Source organism: Periophthalmus magnuspinnatus, chromosome 11 (assembly GCF_009829125.3).
Source record: "Periophthalmus magnuspinnatus isolate fPerMag1 chromosome 11, fPerMag1.2.pri, whole genome shotgun sequence".
NCBI lineage: Eukaryota > Metazoa > Chordata > Actinopteri > Gobiiformes > Gobiidae > Periophthalmus > Periophthalmus magnuspinnatus.
Window position 1 is genome coordinate 12,509,007 of NC_047136.2, and position 18,202 is coordinate 12,527,208.

An 18,202-nucleotide genomic window follows, 5' to 3' on the forward strand; every position below is an offset into this window, starting at 1 on the left:
CATTAATATCATTATTTTGTGTTGCAGCTGTTACATTTTAGGCCATACAAAGTTTTGTTAATCCAAATCAATTCAATAAACAGATTTTGGAAAGAAACAAGCAGATTAACCAACAGAAACAAGCAACATTCCCTGTGTCCTTAGACCCTCCTTCTCGGCAAGGAAAAACTCAAAAAAGATACACGCCCATGGACTAAACCAGGTCTAAACCAGGACTAAACCAGGACTGAACCAGGACGGGGAGGTTGCAGATGTGTCAGGACTAACATGCATCCATTTTCAGATAATATTAAAGTCTGTTGGTCCAGAGCCCACTCAAGTCTAAGGACCTTATCCAGGATAGTGTAGGGGTCAGATTATTATCATCAATGTGTATGTCTTTGTTTGTTCGTTGTTATACTCGTTTGCATTTTACTTTTGTCGTTTAAACCGATTTAGGTAATTCCGCGAAATCTGTGTCTTTTATGTCCCATAGAAGCGCGCGCTGTGGTGTTCTAGACTCTGCTCCAGTGCGTTAAAACCATAGACTGTATATATAAATGGACATAGCTCACATATTAGCTGCTGTGTCTCCATCGACTCTGGCTCCAAATCACTCTACATTGAAAAACTGTCACCCCTCCTTCTGTATCTGCTGCAGTGAGCTTCATAATTTTGGTCTTAAAATGTTCGTATTAACCCGTTCCAAATGATCCTGATATTTTTATTTCGCTGAATCAATATATGAACATTAATAAGGGACAAATCAGGCGCCTTCTTTCCCCGCTAGCGTTAGCAACAGGTTCGATTGACGGGGTTACTAAGTGCCCCTTCCCTGCTAAACCAGTGGTGCGGGTGGGAAGGGGCGTTACCTTCAACAGCCTCGCTCTGGATTGGCTCTTTGGTTGCTATGATACTCGTGGGCAGAATTCCAAATAGGGAACTCGTCTCCAAATTTGCCGCTGTAACTGCTAACCTTGACTAACTTAATTTCACTGGAGCCGGCGCTAGGGGTGGCGTCACATTCACATAGTCCACTTCTTTATACAGTTGATAAAAATTCTATAACGGACTGCTTCTCGTTGCGTAATCCTTACTTATCGTTTAGACCCTTCTTTGTTATATTCAATCATTTTAAACCAATTTCAAAAATATTGAAGCTATTAAAGTAAGGTTAATTATCACAAATGTGTGTTTTTGAGCCTGTCGCTAAAGAGAATCGATGGTCTTAAGCAAGATAACTTTATTTTAATATTTTGTACTGATTTTGTGGACTTTTGAGTCAATAAACAACCATTATTGTACAGAATACAGCACATTTTTGGGTCATACGTGGTTCATTCCTGTAACATATTCTTCACATCCAAAACTAGCACATTTGACACTCCAGTATACGCGTAGTCTACACTGAGTCCATGATTACATACAGTCTGCTGGTTATATAAATTCTTCGTGCTCTGACCACGGAGCACCCATTAGAATAAACTCCTGGTGAACTGGCCTTAGCCTTTCACAACCCCGTGTTCCTCCTGCACTCCACACTCGTTAGCATGTTTACCAGTTCCTACGGCAACCCTTGTAAACCCAATTAGCAGATTTCATACACCGTGCTAGCACCAGCTGTTGACCCCTGACCAAAAACACTTGTGTCTTTTTCCCCATGAAATAAGATCATTAAAGAGAAAGAATATTTTAACAAGCAAATTTGAAAAGGACTGTGAAATTGTCTAGCGACTTGGAGAGTCTTTTGAACTTTTTACAACACCTCTGCAAATGTTTTGTTATCCAATACCAGTAGTAGGACTATGTAAAAGAGAAAAAACTGGGACCTCACATCAAATAATCTTAATGTGGACTAAACTTGGACTAAACAAGCCATTGATTAGGATTAAACTGCAAACAGCTAAATAATGACCTATTCATGATTAAAACAAGTCCAAAATAAGTACCGTATTTTCGGGACTATACGTGTCACTTTTTTACATCGTTTGTCCGGGGGTGCGACTTATACTCAGATGCAACTTATATGTGAAATCATTAAAATATATAATTTCACATCTTCGTAATTATCACACTGACAACCGTGTGAGGGCACTTTAGGCTTGTGTACCAGTAGCTTGTTTTTTATGCTTTAGTTATCTGATTAACTGTTAATATCTTACGTTAACATACCAGACACGTATTCAGTTTGTCATCTATGCTTCATGTAGCTGAATAAATATAAATATGTTACGTTAGCATGCTGTACTACTGTTCTTGGTCTCAGATTTTGTCAAATAAATTTCCCCAAAAATGCGACTTATAGTCCAGTGTGACTTGTGTGTTTTTTTTCTTCATTATTAAGCATTTTTTGGCTGGTGCGACTTATACTCCGGAGCAACTTATAGTCCGGAAAATACAGTACTGTTAATCTTGATAATACCAGTTCAATGAAAAGACCCACTGCCTCTCTACAGGGCCCTCCTCCTCCTTTGCGTAGTAGTTCAGCTTGTGTGCCAAAAATGCAGGTTCTGGCAATGGTTTTTGGCAGCCATTTCCAGGGGATTTAGCATTAGCTATATGGAGAGTGTGAAAAGTAATAGTCACATAGTACTTTTTCAAATGTCGATGTAAAATTCATTCCATTCATAGTTTTGGTGCTACTTCTGCCTAAGGACAGAGCGACAATATGGCAGCTAGTATTCCCAGGAGTCTCAATACTGACCAGACCCAACCCTGCTTATCGTCATAGATCAGAGGAGTTCAAACATTCTCAAGACGGTATGTTGCTTAGCTGCAGACTTACATAATTTGTTTTGTTGACTTGTATTGGGCACCGTGAGTATATTGTTACCAGGGGAACGTCAGCGTGCTCTGTGTCAGATTCTCCAAATTTTGTCCGATAGCTAATTATCTCCCAGAGTGCCAGAGCTTTGGTTTGTTTTTCTGTTTTTCTCTCAAGTCGAAAAGTTTCAGCCGATACCTCCAGCCCCCGTGGTGGTTTTTATATTCCTCCTTGTGGTGGAAAATACAAGTTTATAAGGTTTAGCATCGGAGTCACACAGCCCCAGTTAAGCTTTGGTGAACACGCTTGTAAATAATGATACAAGTGCGAAATGCTAGGCTTGGATTCAGTGGCACGGTCAAAAGGAAGTGAACTTTTGGGTGCGACTTGAGGTCCACCCTGATCAGAAACTGGTCAGTGGAAACAGCTCAACACTATTATTGCTTTTCGTGTAAGTTTGGAGCTGAAGTTGTAACTGGAATGAGTACAAAGTGGCAGAGTTGTTAGCACCTCTGCCTTCCAGCAAGGTTGTGGGTAAGTCTTTGAGGCCTTCTGTGCTCCTATGGGTTTTCCCTGGCTTCCTCTCACTGCCCAAACATATGTGGATATTGGAATGTATATACTGAGCTATAGCTTCATTTAATACTTTCTATTGGGCTGTTTTTTCTGATTATAGATTATAGGCTCAGATTTATTAGAGATGATCTGATGGATAGATTTTTAGCCGATATCTGATACTTAGACGACTGCTGTGGTGATACCAATATTTAGCTTTTAAAATCCAAGCTGAATTAAAGATTACAAATTCACTTTCCACTTTTGTTAAAAATAATGACAAAATGTATTTAAAGTGGCCCCTTGTTTATCGTGCAATAGGCGAAATCCGCAAAGTGTTCAGCTTTATTTTTTACAGTTATTATATACGTTTTGCAGCTGTAAAACCCCTCACCACACAATTTATACACTTTTCTCACACAGGCATTAACATTTTCTCACATTTCTCTCTTGTTTAAACACTCTCAAAGTTTAAATCTTTGTAGGTGCCTTTGTCGGTGCAGAACGTTTCATCGACATTGTGGGTTTGGTCTCTGTATCTGTCTTTCCCCCATTGTTCACTCCCTTCTTTCTCTCTTTCTAACTCCCTCTCTAACCTTTCTCATCTTCCCCCCTCTCTCTCTTCTTCTGAATCACTCCTCATTTTATTTATCTCCCTTTTATTCCCTCCCTGCCCTCACTCTTTTTCTCTTTCTTCTCTCATCCCACTCTCCCTTTTATCCCTCTCTCACTGTCTCCCAATCTATATCTTTCTTCTCTCTCACTGCTTCCTTCCATTTCAGCATCTCTCTTTTCCTTGTCACTCATTCCCTTTTTTCTTTCAGACCCCCTCTCTCCACCGCTCTCATCTTCTCCCCCGTCTTCTCACTCTCTCACTGTCTCCCACTGTCTATGTTTCTTCTCAGTTTTCCAGTCCCTCACTCCCTTTTTTCTCTCTTTCTCGCTCCCTCTGATTATCTAATTCTGGGTTTTGTCGGGTAGAAAACTTGCAAACGTACAGCACTTTAGAGTCACACTGCGATCCAACATTTATGGAAATTTGTCTGAACACATTCTGTACTGTACAGGAGACGCGGCACGGAGGAGAGTGATTGACGACGGTTTACAGTCCCTCAGCCAATCAGGACGCAGAACACGATGCACGTTCATACACTGTAAAAAAGCATACAAAATTGCACTAAATATAGCAATATAGCGAGGGACAACTGTATCTGGGATATAAAATAATTTGTTACATGTTTACAGCCATACATCACTCGTTAGTCTGTTCAAAAAGGCCACACAGAGACAGCGAATCAGTATCAATATTGGCCGATACTGACAGAGAAACCTACGTATATATCTCATATGTCAGTCTGATGTCATCTCAAATCCACCAGTTGTTAATTGAAAAGACTCCAGTGCACATAACATGCTTTATTATGGCTGACCATTTGCATTTTTGCACAGAACGTCAAATATTACCCATATGTAAGTGTGAATGAAGTCAAACACGGCGCTCATTATCCACCCTCTTTAAACCACTCCATTATAGAGTTACACTTTGCTGGCGATTGTAGTATTTGTATTGTTCCTGGAGGTTTTGAATATGTTGTCAGTTTCATATTTCCTCAGTCTGACAGTTCCTCTTACATAGAGTGAAACCAGAGCTGTATACAGTGTAATCCTTTTAGCTCTCAGCCCACAGTAGCACACGCATACGGCTGTCTTGTATTTTGTGCATCATATTTCTGTCACAAATCAGGTTCTTTCCAAAATGACTCCTTTGAAATCACGAACATTTACACTGCCTCTTGATTTGAACAAATAATTACTCTGCCTCATTAACATCCAAATGACTCTGTTCACTTTCAAATCTCTCCCTTGTCACCAGTTCCTTTCAGATGACATGTTTAACTGCCCTCACCACCTCCCTGCTCTCCCTCCTTCTCTGTCTCTCTTTTGTCTTTTTTCACTCCCTTTCTTCACCTCCCCTTTCTCTCTTTCTGTCTTCTTCTGTTTCACTCCTTTCTTCCATCTATTTCTCTTTTATTCCCTTCCTGCCCCTCTCTCTCTTTCTCTCTCCCCTCATCTCACTCTCCCTCTCTCACACTTTGTCTGTCATTCTTCCCTGTCACTCCTTCCTTCCCTCTCTGTCTCTCTTTTCCCCGTCACTCGCGCCCTTTTTTTCTTTCTCACTCCCTCTCACCACCTCTCATTTTCTCAACCCTCTTTCTCTCTTTCTCTCTCTTCTTCTGTGTCACTCCTCTTTCCATCTATATCCCTTTTATTCCCTCACTGCCCACTCTCTCTCTCTTTCTTCCCTCATCGTGCTCTCCCTCTTCTCTCTCTCTCACTGTCTCCCACTTTGTCTATCATTCTTTCCTCTCACTCCTTCCTTCCCTCTCAGTATCTCTCTTTTCCCTGGCACTCACTCCTTTTTTTCTTTGTCACACCCTCTCTCATCTTCTCCCCTCTCTTCTCCCTCTTTCACTGTCTCCAACTTTGTCTATCATTCTTCTCTCTCACTCCTTCCTTCCTTCTCTCTCTCAGTATCTCTTTTCCCATCGCTCACTCCCTTTTTTCTTTCTCACTCTCTCTCATCTTCTCCTCCCTCTCCCCCTTCTCCTCACTGTCTCCCACTTTGTCTATCATTCTTCTCTCTCACTCCTTCCTTCCCTCTCTACCTCTGTCTCTTTTCCCTCGTCGCTCACTCCCTTTTTTCTCTCTTCCTCACTCCCTCTCCCCACCTCTCTCCCTTTTTCCTTCTCTTCCTCTCACACTCTCACCCCTTTATCATTTTCTCTCTCCGCACACTCCCTTTCCCTCTTTATTTCTCCCCTTCTTTTCCCCTCTTACTCGTTTTGTTTGTCATCTCTCACTCTTCTTTACCTTTTTCTCTCTTATTCTCCCACCTCAAGCCTCCTCTCTCCCTCGCTCTTTCTGTCTCTCGTGTTCTTTGTCTCCCTCACTCTCTCCCTCTCTGTCTCTCCTTCACTCTCTCCATCTCTCCGTCCTCTCGTCCTGTCATATGATGGTGGATTAAACCATCAGCGTCTCTCGGCGGGTGTCCTCGGTGCCGTTTGCATGTTAAGGTCCCTGTCACTCATACTGCTGTCGGGGCCGTGCTGATTGGCTCGCGGTCCTGCTCCTGTCCTGTACCTGTCAGGTGCTAATATAAAGGCGCTGACAGGAGCGCGGGGTCGGCAGGTGTCCTCTGTTTGGACAGCCATCGCGCCCACTGTCTGAAGCTGCCCGGGGAACAGACCCATGATAAAGCTGGGGCCTTTGCTTAGCCGTTTCCGCCCTTTTGTTTTGGGTCGCCGGCAAATCCACTGAGCAGGTGTGACTTCCTGTGTCCCAGGGTTAAAGGTCACTCAGGTTTGGAATGGATTTGTGAAAGAAAGTCAGTTATTTCATAGCAGATTTCAATATAATAATACAACCGGAATATTTAAATTTTTGTTGTAATTTGTTACAGGAGATATTCACTGTACTGGCAATTATAAATACTGCAGTTTAGAAACTACAGCGCAAGCGTCATTGAAGGATGGGTCAAATGCTGAAGACTAATTTCTGGACAGCAAAGCATATTTTAAATTTAACGTGAAGAAAACAATGAAGGGACCAGCAGGAGGCAGCAGAGTGCAACATGCTCGCACCATAGACTGTTTAAAATAGCATTGGGCTAGCGGTTATAGGAGCGAATTTGGAGCAACGTTCCATATTTGGAATTCTGACCACAAGTATCATAGCAACCAAGAGCCAATCCAGGGCCAGGCTGTTAAAGGTAATGCGCTCGGGGAAAGAAGTCACCCAATTTGTCTGTTATTAATGCTCATATGTTGATTTACGGACATAATAACAAAATAAAAAAACCAGGATCATGCAGAGCGAGTTAATATTAGAGTTGATGGAGCTGGAAGCTTGCCAAGGCTCACTTCCTGTTTGGACAGGGTGGCTACCAGGCTAGCTATGTCCATTTATAGATACATTCTATGATTTGAAGCCTTTGTTAATTTTTTTTTTAGCTTTAGCGTACTGACAGCAGCGGTTACAGAGAGAGGGCCGACAGTTTTTCAATAGAAAGTGCATTGGAGCCAGTCGATGGAGCCAGAAGTGCGTTCATGCTCAGTTCATATTGGGAATGTGGCAGCTAGCAGGTTAGCTATGTCCATTTATATATACAGTTTATGGATTGCACTTTAAAAAATTGGAAAAAACTTCATTAAACTACATATGAACAGGCAATTTAAGTACAAAATGAAAAGGAGGGGACCCGTGCTGATTAAAAGTAAGAATAAGACAAGATAGACAGAAAGTAGATTTTTGGGAATACTCCAATGAGGCATGCCCCAGTCTATGTTATAGCAATAAATAATAGTAAAAGTTAAAAGTAAACAAAATAATTACAATATAGTTCCAAGACTTGAACATCCCTGGTTTAAAATACCACCAGTTTCTCATGGGAAAATCTTCCAGCATGCCTCGTGTCTCTGGTCTTTCAGCGCGGTGCTTGTTCCTGCTCTATCTGATGAGCACAGTCATTTAGCCGGCTCTATTTCTGTTGTGGTGCGCTCACCTGCAGCTCCAGTGTGAGAGCGTGGCCTTTGCAGAGTTATCTGTGAGGCGGCCGAGGTCACTGCACTCCAGGGCTTTTATCAAACCACTGCATACAAAAGACCAGCACTTGTCACTTATGCTGGAGTAGAGAGCGGTGCACTGACCTCACACAATCACACGGTTACATATATGCAGGGCAGGAAGAAGTACTCGCTTTTGTTACTTAAGATAAAATAAGATATGCCTTTATTAGTCCCACAGTGGGGAAATTCCAGTTTTTTTTAAGTAAAATTACAAATACCAGAATGAAAAAGTACTCGAGTAACAGTAAGAGTATCACATGAAAAACTCTAACACTTTATAATGACTACACAATTTACAGTCTTAGTAAAGTATGAACAAAGACTTAATTCATAATCAACTTATAGTTTATTAAGCAGGTTCAGGTTTGATAACTACTTACTTAAGGGGTTATGATTGGGGAAGTAAGTCATTTTTCATGCTTTATTAAGACTAATTAAGGTGTAGTTATTATAAAGTGTTACCCAAAAAAATCTACTTAAGTAAAAGTATTACAGTACCTGTTTAAAAATGTACTTAAAGAGTGAAAAGTAAAAATATTTAACGCAGATTTTGAGGTCTTATAAAGCTTTATGCTGAATTTAGTTCATTTTATTTATTTATTTTTTTTAGAGCCGTTTCAAGCTATTTGTATATTTTTGTTGGCTCAAATTATGAATGTGTTAAAAATACATTTTCAGCAGTTCTCAAACTATAATAAAAAATACTTTTACTTTTCAGTCCAGTTCGAAATGTAGTGGAGGAGAAAGTACAGATTCCTGCTCTCAAATGTAATGAAGTAAAATTAAAAAGTATCCACTGTAAAATGTACGTAAGTAAAGTAAAGATACCTAAAATGTATACTAAAGTACAGTACTTTACTACTTTTACTTCATTACATTCCATTACTTCATATATATTATCGTTTAACATGTAATTTTGTGCAATTAACCAAATTTTTGTGCCGATTATGTCAGTGATATGCTTGAGTTCAGACATTAGAGAACGAAATCCTTTTTTTTTTATCAGTTTGACAAAAACAATACATTTATTAATTTCCCCCTTTTTTTCTTTAGTTTGTTTTTTATCTACTTAAACATGCACTGTATAACTTTTCTGGTGCCTGCTTTACCTAGAAGTTTCAGTATTATCGTGTATCGTCTACATTTGCTTCAGTGATATATCAAACTTCAAAATGTGTTATCGTGATAAGTTACAGTACGGCATTAAACGTGTTATGTCCATGGTTTGGATTTGTCAGAAGTAGAAGTAACTCATATTTAATTAATGCAAGATGTAACATAGAGAAGTTCAATGCTACACTGTGGAACATTCCAGGCAAAGCAAAACATCATTGAAAGTCGCAGGTGACAGTCCCAAAGTCTGACCCAAAAAAGTTACTTACTCTTTGCGTCACATATTCAACTACAGATACACACAACCATTTTACATATTACATATTTAGAAGTACTTAATTTTCGTATTTATAACTCATTACTTCAACTTAAGACACGAGAATGCAGTGGGAACAGGAACAGTTCATGAAATGATTTTGGCTGACAGAGCGCGCCTGCATTACCGTGTCAGCGGCAGTTACAAGTGCGATTACTGTGATTATTATTTCAACAATACCCTGCTCTGCTCTTTCATGGGCTGCCAGCCTCGTCATGGCGACCGCGGGCCTGCCAAAATCACTGCTCTGGGAATTTGTGGAGGAGCTCTTCAGGAGGGCAGAGCCAGAGGGGAGGGGGTGGAGGAAAGATAATGGATGTGCAAACTCAACCAGGAAGACTCTATTATCTCTGTTTTTTTCTATGTGGAGTTTGCATGTTCTCCCTGTGTCTTGAGTGCGTGGCCTCGGGATACTACGGTTATCTCGCAAAACATACGGGTTAGGTTGTCCATGGTGGGTTTCGGAATAATGAGAAACTAAGGGTGTTGCGATAGCTGTTAATAATTTAAAACAAAATGGTGCTTGAATGGGAAAAAGTCCTTAAAATGTTGCGTATAACAGCTAATATAACACAGAATGACAGTTGTATAGTGTTTTTTTTCATTTGGTCCTAGTTCTGTCGTGTTAGTTCTTGCTTTTTAATGACTAACGTATGTTTTATTGTTTGATTTTCTAATTTTCTGTTTTGTTGAGGCAGCAGTTGTGATTTTGAGCTCTAAAGATACATCGAATTGATTAAGACCATTTTAAAACTCTTCAGGAAAACTCATAATTTTGCATGTTCATAATTATCAACATCAATACTTCCCTCACAGTAACTCTCTCTTTTCCCATCGCTCACTCCCTTTTTTCTTTCACACTCCCTTTCTCTACTTCTCTCATCTTCTCCTCCCTCTTTCTCTCTCTTCTTCTGTGTCACTCTTCCTTCCATCTATCTCCCTTATATTCCCTCCCTGGCCTCACTCTCTCTCTTTCTCTCTTTCTTCTTTCCTCATCCCACTCTCCCTTTTATCCCTCTCTCACTGTCTCCCACTTTGTCTATCATTCTTCTCTCTCACTCCTTCCTTCCCTCTCACTATCTCTCTTTTTTCTCTCTTCCTCACTCCCTCTCTCCACCTCTCTCATTTTTCCCTCCTCTCTCCCACTTTTTCAATCATTCTTCTCCCTCGCTCCTTCCATCTCTACCTCTGTCTCTTTTCCTCTGTCACTCACTCACTTTTTTCTTTCACACTCCCTCTCTCCACCTCTCTCCTTCTCTTCTCCTCTCTCTCTGACTCCCACTTTGTCTATCATTCTTCTCTCTCACTCCTTCCTTTCCTCTCTACCTCTGTCTCTTTTTCCCTGTCGCTCACTCCTTTTTTTCTTCCTCACTCCCTCTGTCCACCTCTCTCCCTCTTTCCTTCTCTCTTCACTTCACACTCTCACCTCTTCCCCTCCTCCCGCACACTCCCTTTCCCTCCTTTTTCTCTCTTTCTCTTCACCCCTCTTACTCTCATTGTTTGTCATTATCATCCTTCTCCTGTCTCCTATCCCTCCCTCCCTCCCTCCCTCACTCCTTCCTTTCCTTTGTCTCTCTTATCCTCTCTCCTCACCCCTCCTCTCTCCCTCTCTCTTCTCTGTCTTGCCTGTTCTTTCTCTCCCTCATTCTCTTCTTTTTAGCTAATACAACACAGAATAACAGTTGTATAGTGATATTTTCATTAAAAACTCTTCAGGAAAAGTCATATTTTGCATGTTTCTAATTTTCAGCATCGATACTTGTTCAAATAAGTATCGAGTTTCAAAGTTTTACTCTTTACTCTACTCACAACTAACCCTTTGTTCAACTTATTTGACAAATGACAGATAATATACTCACTTCTCTTATATATCTTTACCTACTCTGCCTCTTATCCGCTCATCAACCAATCATCTGTCAATATTTTCTCGTTTTTTACAGTTACATTCCTCTGAAACTTCTCACAGCAGCAGATCTACCAGCCTCCTCACCCTCTCATCTCCTCCTCTTCTTCAGCTATCACAGATTGATGTTCTCTTGTCCCACAGCCTCACCAGCTCCACCTACTGTCCGGAAATATATTGCGAACCATTTTGTCAGTTTCTTTTCCTTGTCCGTGCTGTTTTGATATGTAGTTGAGTGAATTTATTCTCTCCTTCACGTCTTTGTACCTTCTGCGTAGTATCCCAAATAGTTTTAGTAAATCATAAATATTGTTTCTATTTAAAATGCAGTTGTGTAAGACTGTTTTGTTTATATTGCTGCAGTGTTATTTGGAGAGGTCACATAAGGCTGTCCTCCCTAACTCGACCTTGTCTTCTCTTCGCAGCCCCCACGGAGCCTTTGCTGTGTAAATTTGCGGACGGAGGGCAGAAGAAGCGCCAGAGCCAGAGTAAATACCCCCAGAACGGGCGGCCGTGGCACAGAGAGGGCGAGGTAAGACGGGCAAAGTGGTGCCTCACGGGGGTGGGGAGGTCACAGTGTCGGATTGAAGTGATTAATGTGAGAGAAACATCGTGATTCAGCGAGTCACAATTATTGGCATCTTGATAAAAATAAATAAATAATGAAATCCTTAATTCACTTTTATTTTCAGTATCTAATCGATCACCAGTCCTCTTGTGTGTCACCAGCTTTATAATCTGAACAAGTAAAGTTAATATGACAAACACACACACAGCTCGCATTTAGATTTCGTACATAGATTGGTCAGAAATAACAAATAAAAAAATAAAAAGATAAATACAACTTAAATAAATAATTGTCCAATGAGGTTCATCTGGTCTTCTGATAATCCTTTTTTTTTTCAGACCAAAGTTTAGTTTGTTTTCATTCCTGCCAGTTTCGATTGTTCACTAGCGGTATTCTTCAAAGTGGCCACAAGATATTGCTGTCATGTGTCCAATCAGCTGATTTAAACACGTTTTGGTGCTGTCTTCCTGTCGGTGGAGGCAGGACGACAGCGCCCTCTGCAGTCTGACTTCTTCAGGACCGTATACCGGGTGTGTGAGAGTAAAAAAGCCCCCTCGTCCCGGTTCAAAGTCAGATATGAAAATAAAGCAGCAGAGCTTTCTCACACAGTTATTGAGTCCAAATAACTTCTAGATCAGGGACTATTTTGTTATTTTTCTTCTGTTTTCAGACCTGAATCTATATAAAAAAGCTAATATATGTAATAATTTGTTCTATTGACGAATTTGATCTTAAAAATATCCTCTTACTTACACCATTTTAAGAACGTTTGACCATTTAAAAGGTATAACATGTTTTGAATTGTTGATTGATCCAGCAAAACTTTGAACTTTTCACCATTCACCTCTTTGTTACTACTTCAAAACGATATTTAATATTTCAAAACAAGTTCTCACTTTACCCCTTGTGTTCTTGACTTTTACTTTGAAGTTTATAACACATATTTTGCACGTTTCCTTTACATCTCTATAAAGGACTTCATAAAATACATGAAAGTACTTGGACAGCGTATTTGCAGCGCTCACCTCCCACAAACCCAGCTCAGGGCACCAAAGCAAACTGTGAGGGAAAATGCCACGTTTTTCTGGGCACCGCTTTAAACCTGTCACCTACTCAACTGACGTCACCTTTACCAGTATAAGGGCGGCCTGCTAATGCATTTTACAACAGTGTAATACCAGCGCTAAAAGTAGTCGTGGAAGTGTCTTAAAGGGCCAGATTGTTCCCATGTATTTGAAAAAAATTTTTTTGCCCCAGTACAGATATGTTGTATAAGCAGCTCTTGAGGTAAAAATAAGCTGTGTGCTGTCCCATAATCAGGAGGTGTGCAGTTAGCATGCTGGTTGTTGTTGGCAAAACTCAGCTCTGGTGTCTGATAGTTGGGAGACGTGCTTATAAATTCATTGTGGTGAATAATAGGATGCTCAGATACAGAGGTAAAAAAGTTACTCAAGGAAAAGGAAAAGTATCACATGAAAAAGTCTGCTTAAAAAATGCTTAAGTAAAAGTATTTATGTGCATGTTAAAAATATACTTTAAGTAAAAAGTAAAAGTACTTCATACAAGTGTTGTTAAAGTATTAAATGTAGTGATATTGTTTAAAAATGATACAGATTTCTTAATTAGTCTTATGAATTTTGTGTATTTATTTTGTTTGCTCAAACCTGAAGCTTGAGCTCAAAAACTTTCGTCAGGATGTTACCACAAACATGGCAAAAATAAACTCTCAAATCATATGAAAAGTACTTTTTACTTCTCAGTCCAGTTCAAAAATGTATTGGAGTCAATTTGTCTCTGGGCCCCTGACAGCGGATGGCTCCTGGCTCAACTATTGGTGATTCACAATTGACAACATTATGACTCTGCTCTCATCACCGTGACCAATTGTATTTGTATTTTTATGACTGACATCAGACTGAAAACATCCAGAATGTCACAACTACCATAGTCACAAGAACAGAAGATATTTTTTCTTTGTTTCTTGTGGATTTTAATGTGCTCCAGTTGGTGACATAGCTGCCCTCACCTATGCACGGCTCAAAAACAAAATGTAGTAGCAATAGATATTTTGCTACTCTAGGTTTAGAACAAATGTAAGTATCCACTGTAAAATTTACTTACATTACAGATAATTAAAAATTCTACTGAAGCACTACTTGTACTTCATTAACTTCCATAACCGGGTAAGTGAGGAATAACTTCGGATCACCGCAAACCATTTAAAATTAACTAGTACAGCTTTTCATGTTTTTAAGAGAGAACAAAATCGGGTACCGTATCTTTAAGTGTGGCCGGGCGGGGCTGTGAGAAAGTAAGAATTTAGGTTTTTGGCCCTAAGTCCAGCTGGAATCCATGCCTTTGACAGCCCAATTAAAAGTGAAGTGTTTAGCACAGGAAAAGCTGACTAAAGTAATGCAGTTCAGGTTGTCATCGAGGCATTTAGTCCCGGGCAGACACGGTGATTGATTTGTAGCCTAAGCACCTCGTTAGCTAAACATTTAATTGGTTACTGCATAATAATGGCGTTCTCTTAACTGTCCTGTTTATCGATGAAGCCCGTATTATTAACCCACGCAGAACTGTCTCCTCTTTAGGTATGGTCAGGTCGGCGGGCAGGGCAGTTTAGCACCTTTAAACTTAAGTCATAACGAGGTATACAGATGGTAATGTTTTTTTCATGTGTATTTTATCATGCGGTGTTGGTTTGGATTTAGATTTTCAGTTACATAAGAAAAGTAAAGTTCTGAAAGTGAAAAAATGCCATAAGTTGGACCAAATGCTCAAATGTGCATGAGACAAAATACAACTAAAAAGTATGTTTTTAATGAAGATGCAACATATTAAATGATTAAAAGGCCTAAAAGTAACATTCAAGTGTAGTTCTCACCCATAGACTGTATAAAGAAGTGGATTAAGTGAGTACAACATCACCCATAGTGTTCAGCTCCAGCGAAGTGAAGCTCATCGAGGCGAGCCGTTATAGGGGCCAATTTGGAGCCAAGTTTGGATATATATTTGGATTTCTGACTGCGAGTATCATAGCAAGCAACGAACCAATCCGAGCGAGGCTGTTGAGGGTAACGCCCCTTCCTGCTCGCATTGGAAGGAGCTATTTTAGCAGGGAGCAGGAGCTTAGCAACGATGTCAATCAAACCTGTTGCCAACGCTAGCGGGACCGACTTCTGGGAAAGAAGGCGTGTTCATATCTTGATTTACGGACATAACAGCAAAATAAAAATGCCAGGATAATGTAGAGCGGGTTAATGCGAATATTTTAAGACCAAAATGACGAGGGGGCGATGGTTTTTCAGTAGAAAGTGATTTGAAACCGATGGAGTCAGAATCGCGCCAATGCTCACTTCGTACTTGTAACGTGGCAGCTAGCAGGTTAGCTATGTCCATTTATATATACATCTATGTCTATGTCACCATCTATGTAAGAATAACCCAAGTGAGTGGGTGTAGTACACAAAGCAAGTTTTTTTACAGAGCATAAATTGTGGACAAATAAATTCAAAATGTTTTACAGAACAAGAAGAGTGCATTAAATTTACAATACAAAGAAATAAGGGGATAAGAATAATGCATAATTCATTTTTAAAAGAGAGGACTGCGGATGAGAACTGTTTTGAGCTCAGGTTTGAACATTGTCTCTCAAATGCTGTAAACAAATGTAGCTAAGTAATTGGTGGTCAATATAATGCAACTTGAAGTAACTATCAGCTGTGGGGGAGTGTGACAAAGTAAAAATAATAAAGGACTGTACTTAAGTATACATTTTAGGTATCTATACTTTACTTAGATTTTACAGTGGGTACTTTTTTACTTTTATGTCACTATATTCGAGAGTAATATCTGTACTTTCTACTCCACTATATTTTGAGCCAACAAAAATATACACAGCCAGAAAAAATGAGCGATTCAGTTGTTTCTGTTGAACAAAATTGAGCACAAATTTGTATCAAAATCACTACATTTTAAGCTTTATTAGCTCTCAAAATTTGTGTGAAATACTTTTACTTTTTACTCTTTAAGTGCATTATTAAACAGTTACTTTTACTTAAGTAGATTTTTTCATCTGATACTATTACTTGAGTATATTTTTGCTTCAGTATCTAGTACTATACAAAACTGAGTACTTCTTCCACCACTGATATCACATAACTGTCATTATTATTTGTTGGAAGTTTCTCCTGGTTCTACTATAGACTATATGTAAATGAACATTACTAATATATTAGCCTGCGCTTTCCAAGTAGGAAGTGATCAAGGGCGCACTTCCAGCTCTAGCGACTCCAATTCAATGCCAATCCCATTCACTTTATATTCGTCACCCCTCTCTCTGTAACTGCTGCTGTGAGCCTCGTCATTTTGGTCTTAAATGTTCGCAATTAACCTGCTCTACATGAACCGTTTTTTCTATTTCGTATTGTGTCCGTTAATCAACAATGAACATTAATAACAGACGAATCAGGCGCCTTCTAAGTTTGCTAAGTGCCCACTCCCTGCTGAACAAGCGGTGTGGGCGGGAAGGGGGGGTTACCTTCATCAGCCTCGCTTTAGATTGGCTCGCGGTCGGAATTCCAGATATGGCGCTCCAAATTCGCCCCTTCGCCTTGATGAACTTCATTTGACTGGAGCTGAACGCTATGGGTGACATCGCACTCACTTTAGTCCACTTCTTTATACAGACTCTGGTTCCTACGTGACATTTGTGTAGAACGACACAGCCCGGTGAGCAAACACAGCAGCGCTCTTGCTCAACACATTCTGCCTCCACCCAACCATTTGTCTTGGTTTTTAGTAGCTGAGGCATTATACTTCTATTTGTTCCTTTCCAGTGATATCGAAATGAATGTCGAAGTCTTTTGACATTTACCGTAATTTCTCAGGAATTGGTAACTAGGGGAATAAGGCGAGCCCAGAAACTGTCCAATAAATGTCCCACACAGCCTGATGACAAACACATCTGAGGTAATGGTTTCTCAGAACTGTAGCCCCGCCCAACTTTTATAACCTGTGGCTTTAACTACTGCCTGTCACTTACGCTTAGCTCACTGTGTTGAACGTTTAAAGGTGGGCTGTGTAACTTTTCTAACTTTGCCTGGAATGTTCTACAGTATGGCAGCTGGAGTCACAAGGTCAAGTTACAGGTCGGATCTGTGAAAAGGGGAGTTTGCTCACACCGAGAATGTATATTTTTCAAGGTATTTTGGAGCAGTAAAAAGGCCTGTAATTGAATAAATGCGAGATAAATATGTTTAATGCAAACTGTGGAGCGTTCTAGGCCAAACTATAACATCTCCATTGTAGTTTGTGCGTCTTTGGGTTTAGAAAAGTGCTACATATAAAACTTTTTTTTTTGTTTTTACTATCAGGAGTAGCAGGTAGCAGACCTCAACAAGTTACATAGGGCCCCTTTACGAAACCAGTAAAAACATGTAAAAATAAGCGGGGCTAACGAAGACTGAACCTGTTCCAAAGCAGGACTAAACTAATCCAGGTCTGAACCAGGTCTGAACCAGGTCTGAACCAGGTCTAAACCAGGTCTAAACCAGGTCTAAACCAAGTCTAACAAGACCAAATAAAGTAGGCTCTGTGCACAGTAGAACCCATGAACCCCACTGTTAGCATCACTACTTCCTGTCCAAGTTTATCTCTATGAGGGTTTTGCCAAGTCATGCTAAAATGAATAAATATTTAAAGATAAGGCAGTGGACAGGGAGTTGTGGATGGATGTTGCGGACAACATGCTAAAAACTACGCAAATAAAATGAATACGGAGGAGGACGCTTCGCTTTAAATGCAAAAAGTCAAGGGCCAGTCCATTAGCCCTCGTCCTCCAGTTTGCATCACCGCTTGATCGATTACGTTGCCCTTGCATGTATAGACACTGAGTTGCATCTATCCTTTTATAGCCCAACCCAACACGCAGATTCCCGCCATACATCAGGAATGCTGGAAATGCTGAAATTGGATTCGGCCTCGTGGTAACAAATTCATCAGCAACCTGTGGAGAGAGACAAGGTTAAAATCTCAGCAACCTGCTATATCGGGAAGGGCACCCAAAGGAGACGGCACGGTGCGCAGAATACTACATGCACGCAGCGGTATGACAGTTGTGCTGGGTAGGCAGAGGAAGAGCAGCGCAGTGAAATTCAGAGAGTGTCAGAGGAGTTCACTAAGTGTCTGTTAAATTTTCAATGGTGTTGTAACAGAATGGAGGAGGAGTGGAGCCAACCTGAAGGAAATCTATAAATTTTTCTGTTTATAGGCACCATTTTGAGAACTTTTGACCATTCAGAAGTTGGAGTATTTGTTGTGAACTGGAAAATACTGAATGTCCCGTCTTTCTGAAACCCATGGATAACTGATGGGG

The 18,202-nt window shown here is 40.2% G+C and overlaps 1 protein-coding gene across 3 annotated transcripts in view; it reads left to right on the forward strand.

Moving 5' to 3' along the window:
- Positions 1 to 18,202, forward strand: part of rbms3 (RNA binding motif, single stranded interacting protein) — a 376,836-nt gene that overhangs the window by 306,231 nt on the left and 52,403 nt on the right. For all 3 annotated transcript variants that reach the window (XM_055225567.1, XM_033975024.2, XM_055225568.1), the window contains exon 7: positions 11,681 to 11,787. In XM_055225567.1, the coding sequence (XP_055081542.1) occupies positions 11,681 to 11,787 (107 nt within the window). The remainder of the gene's footprint in view (positions 1 to 11,680; positions 11,788 to 18,202) is intronic.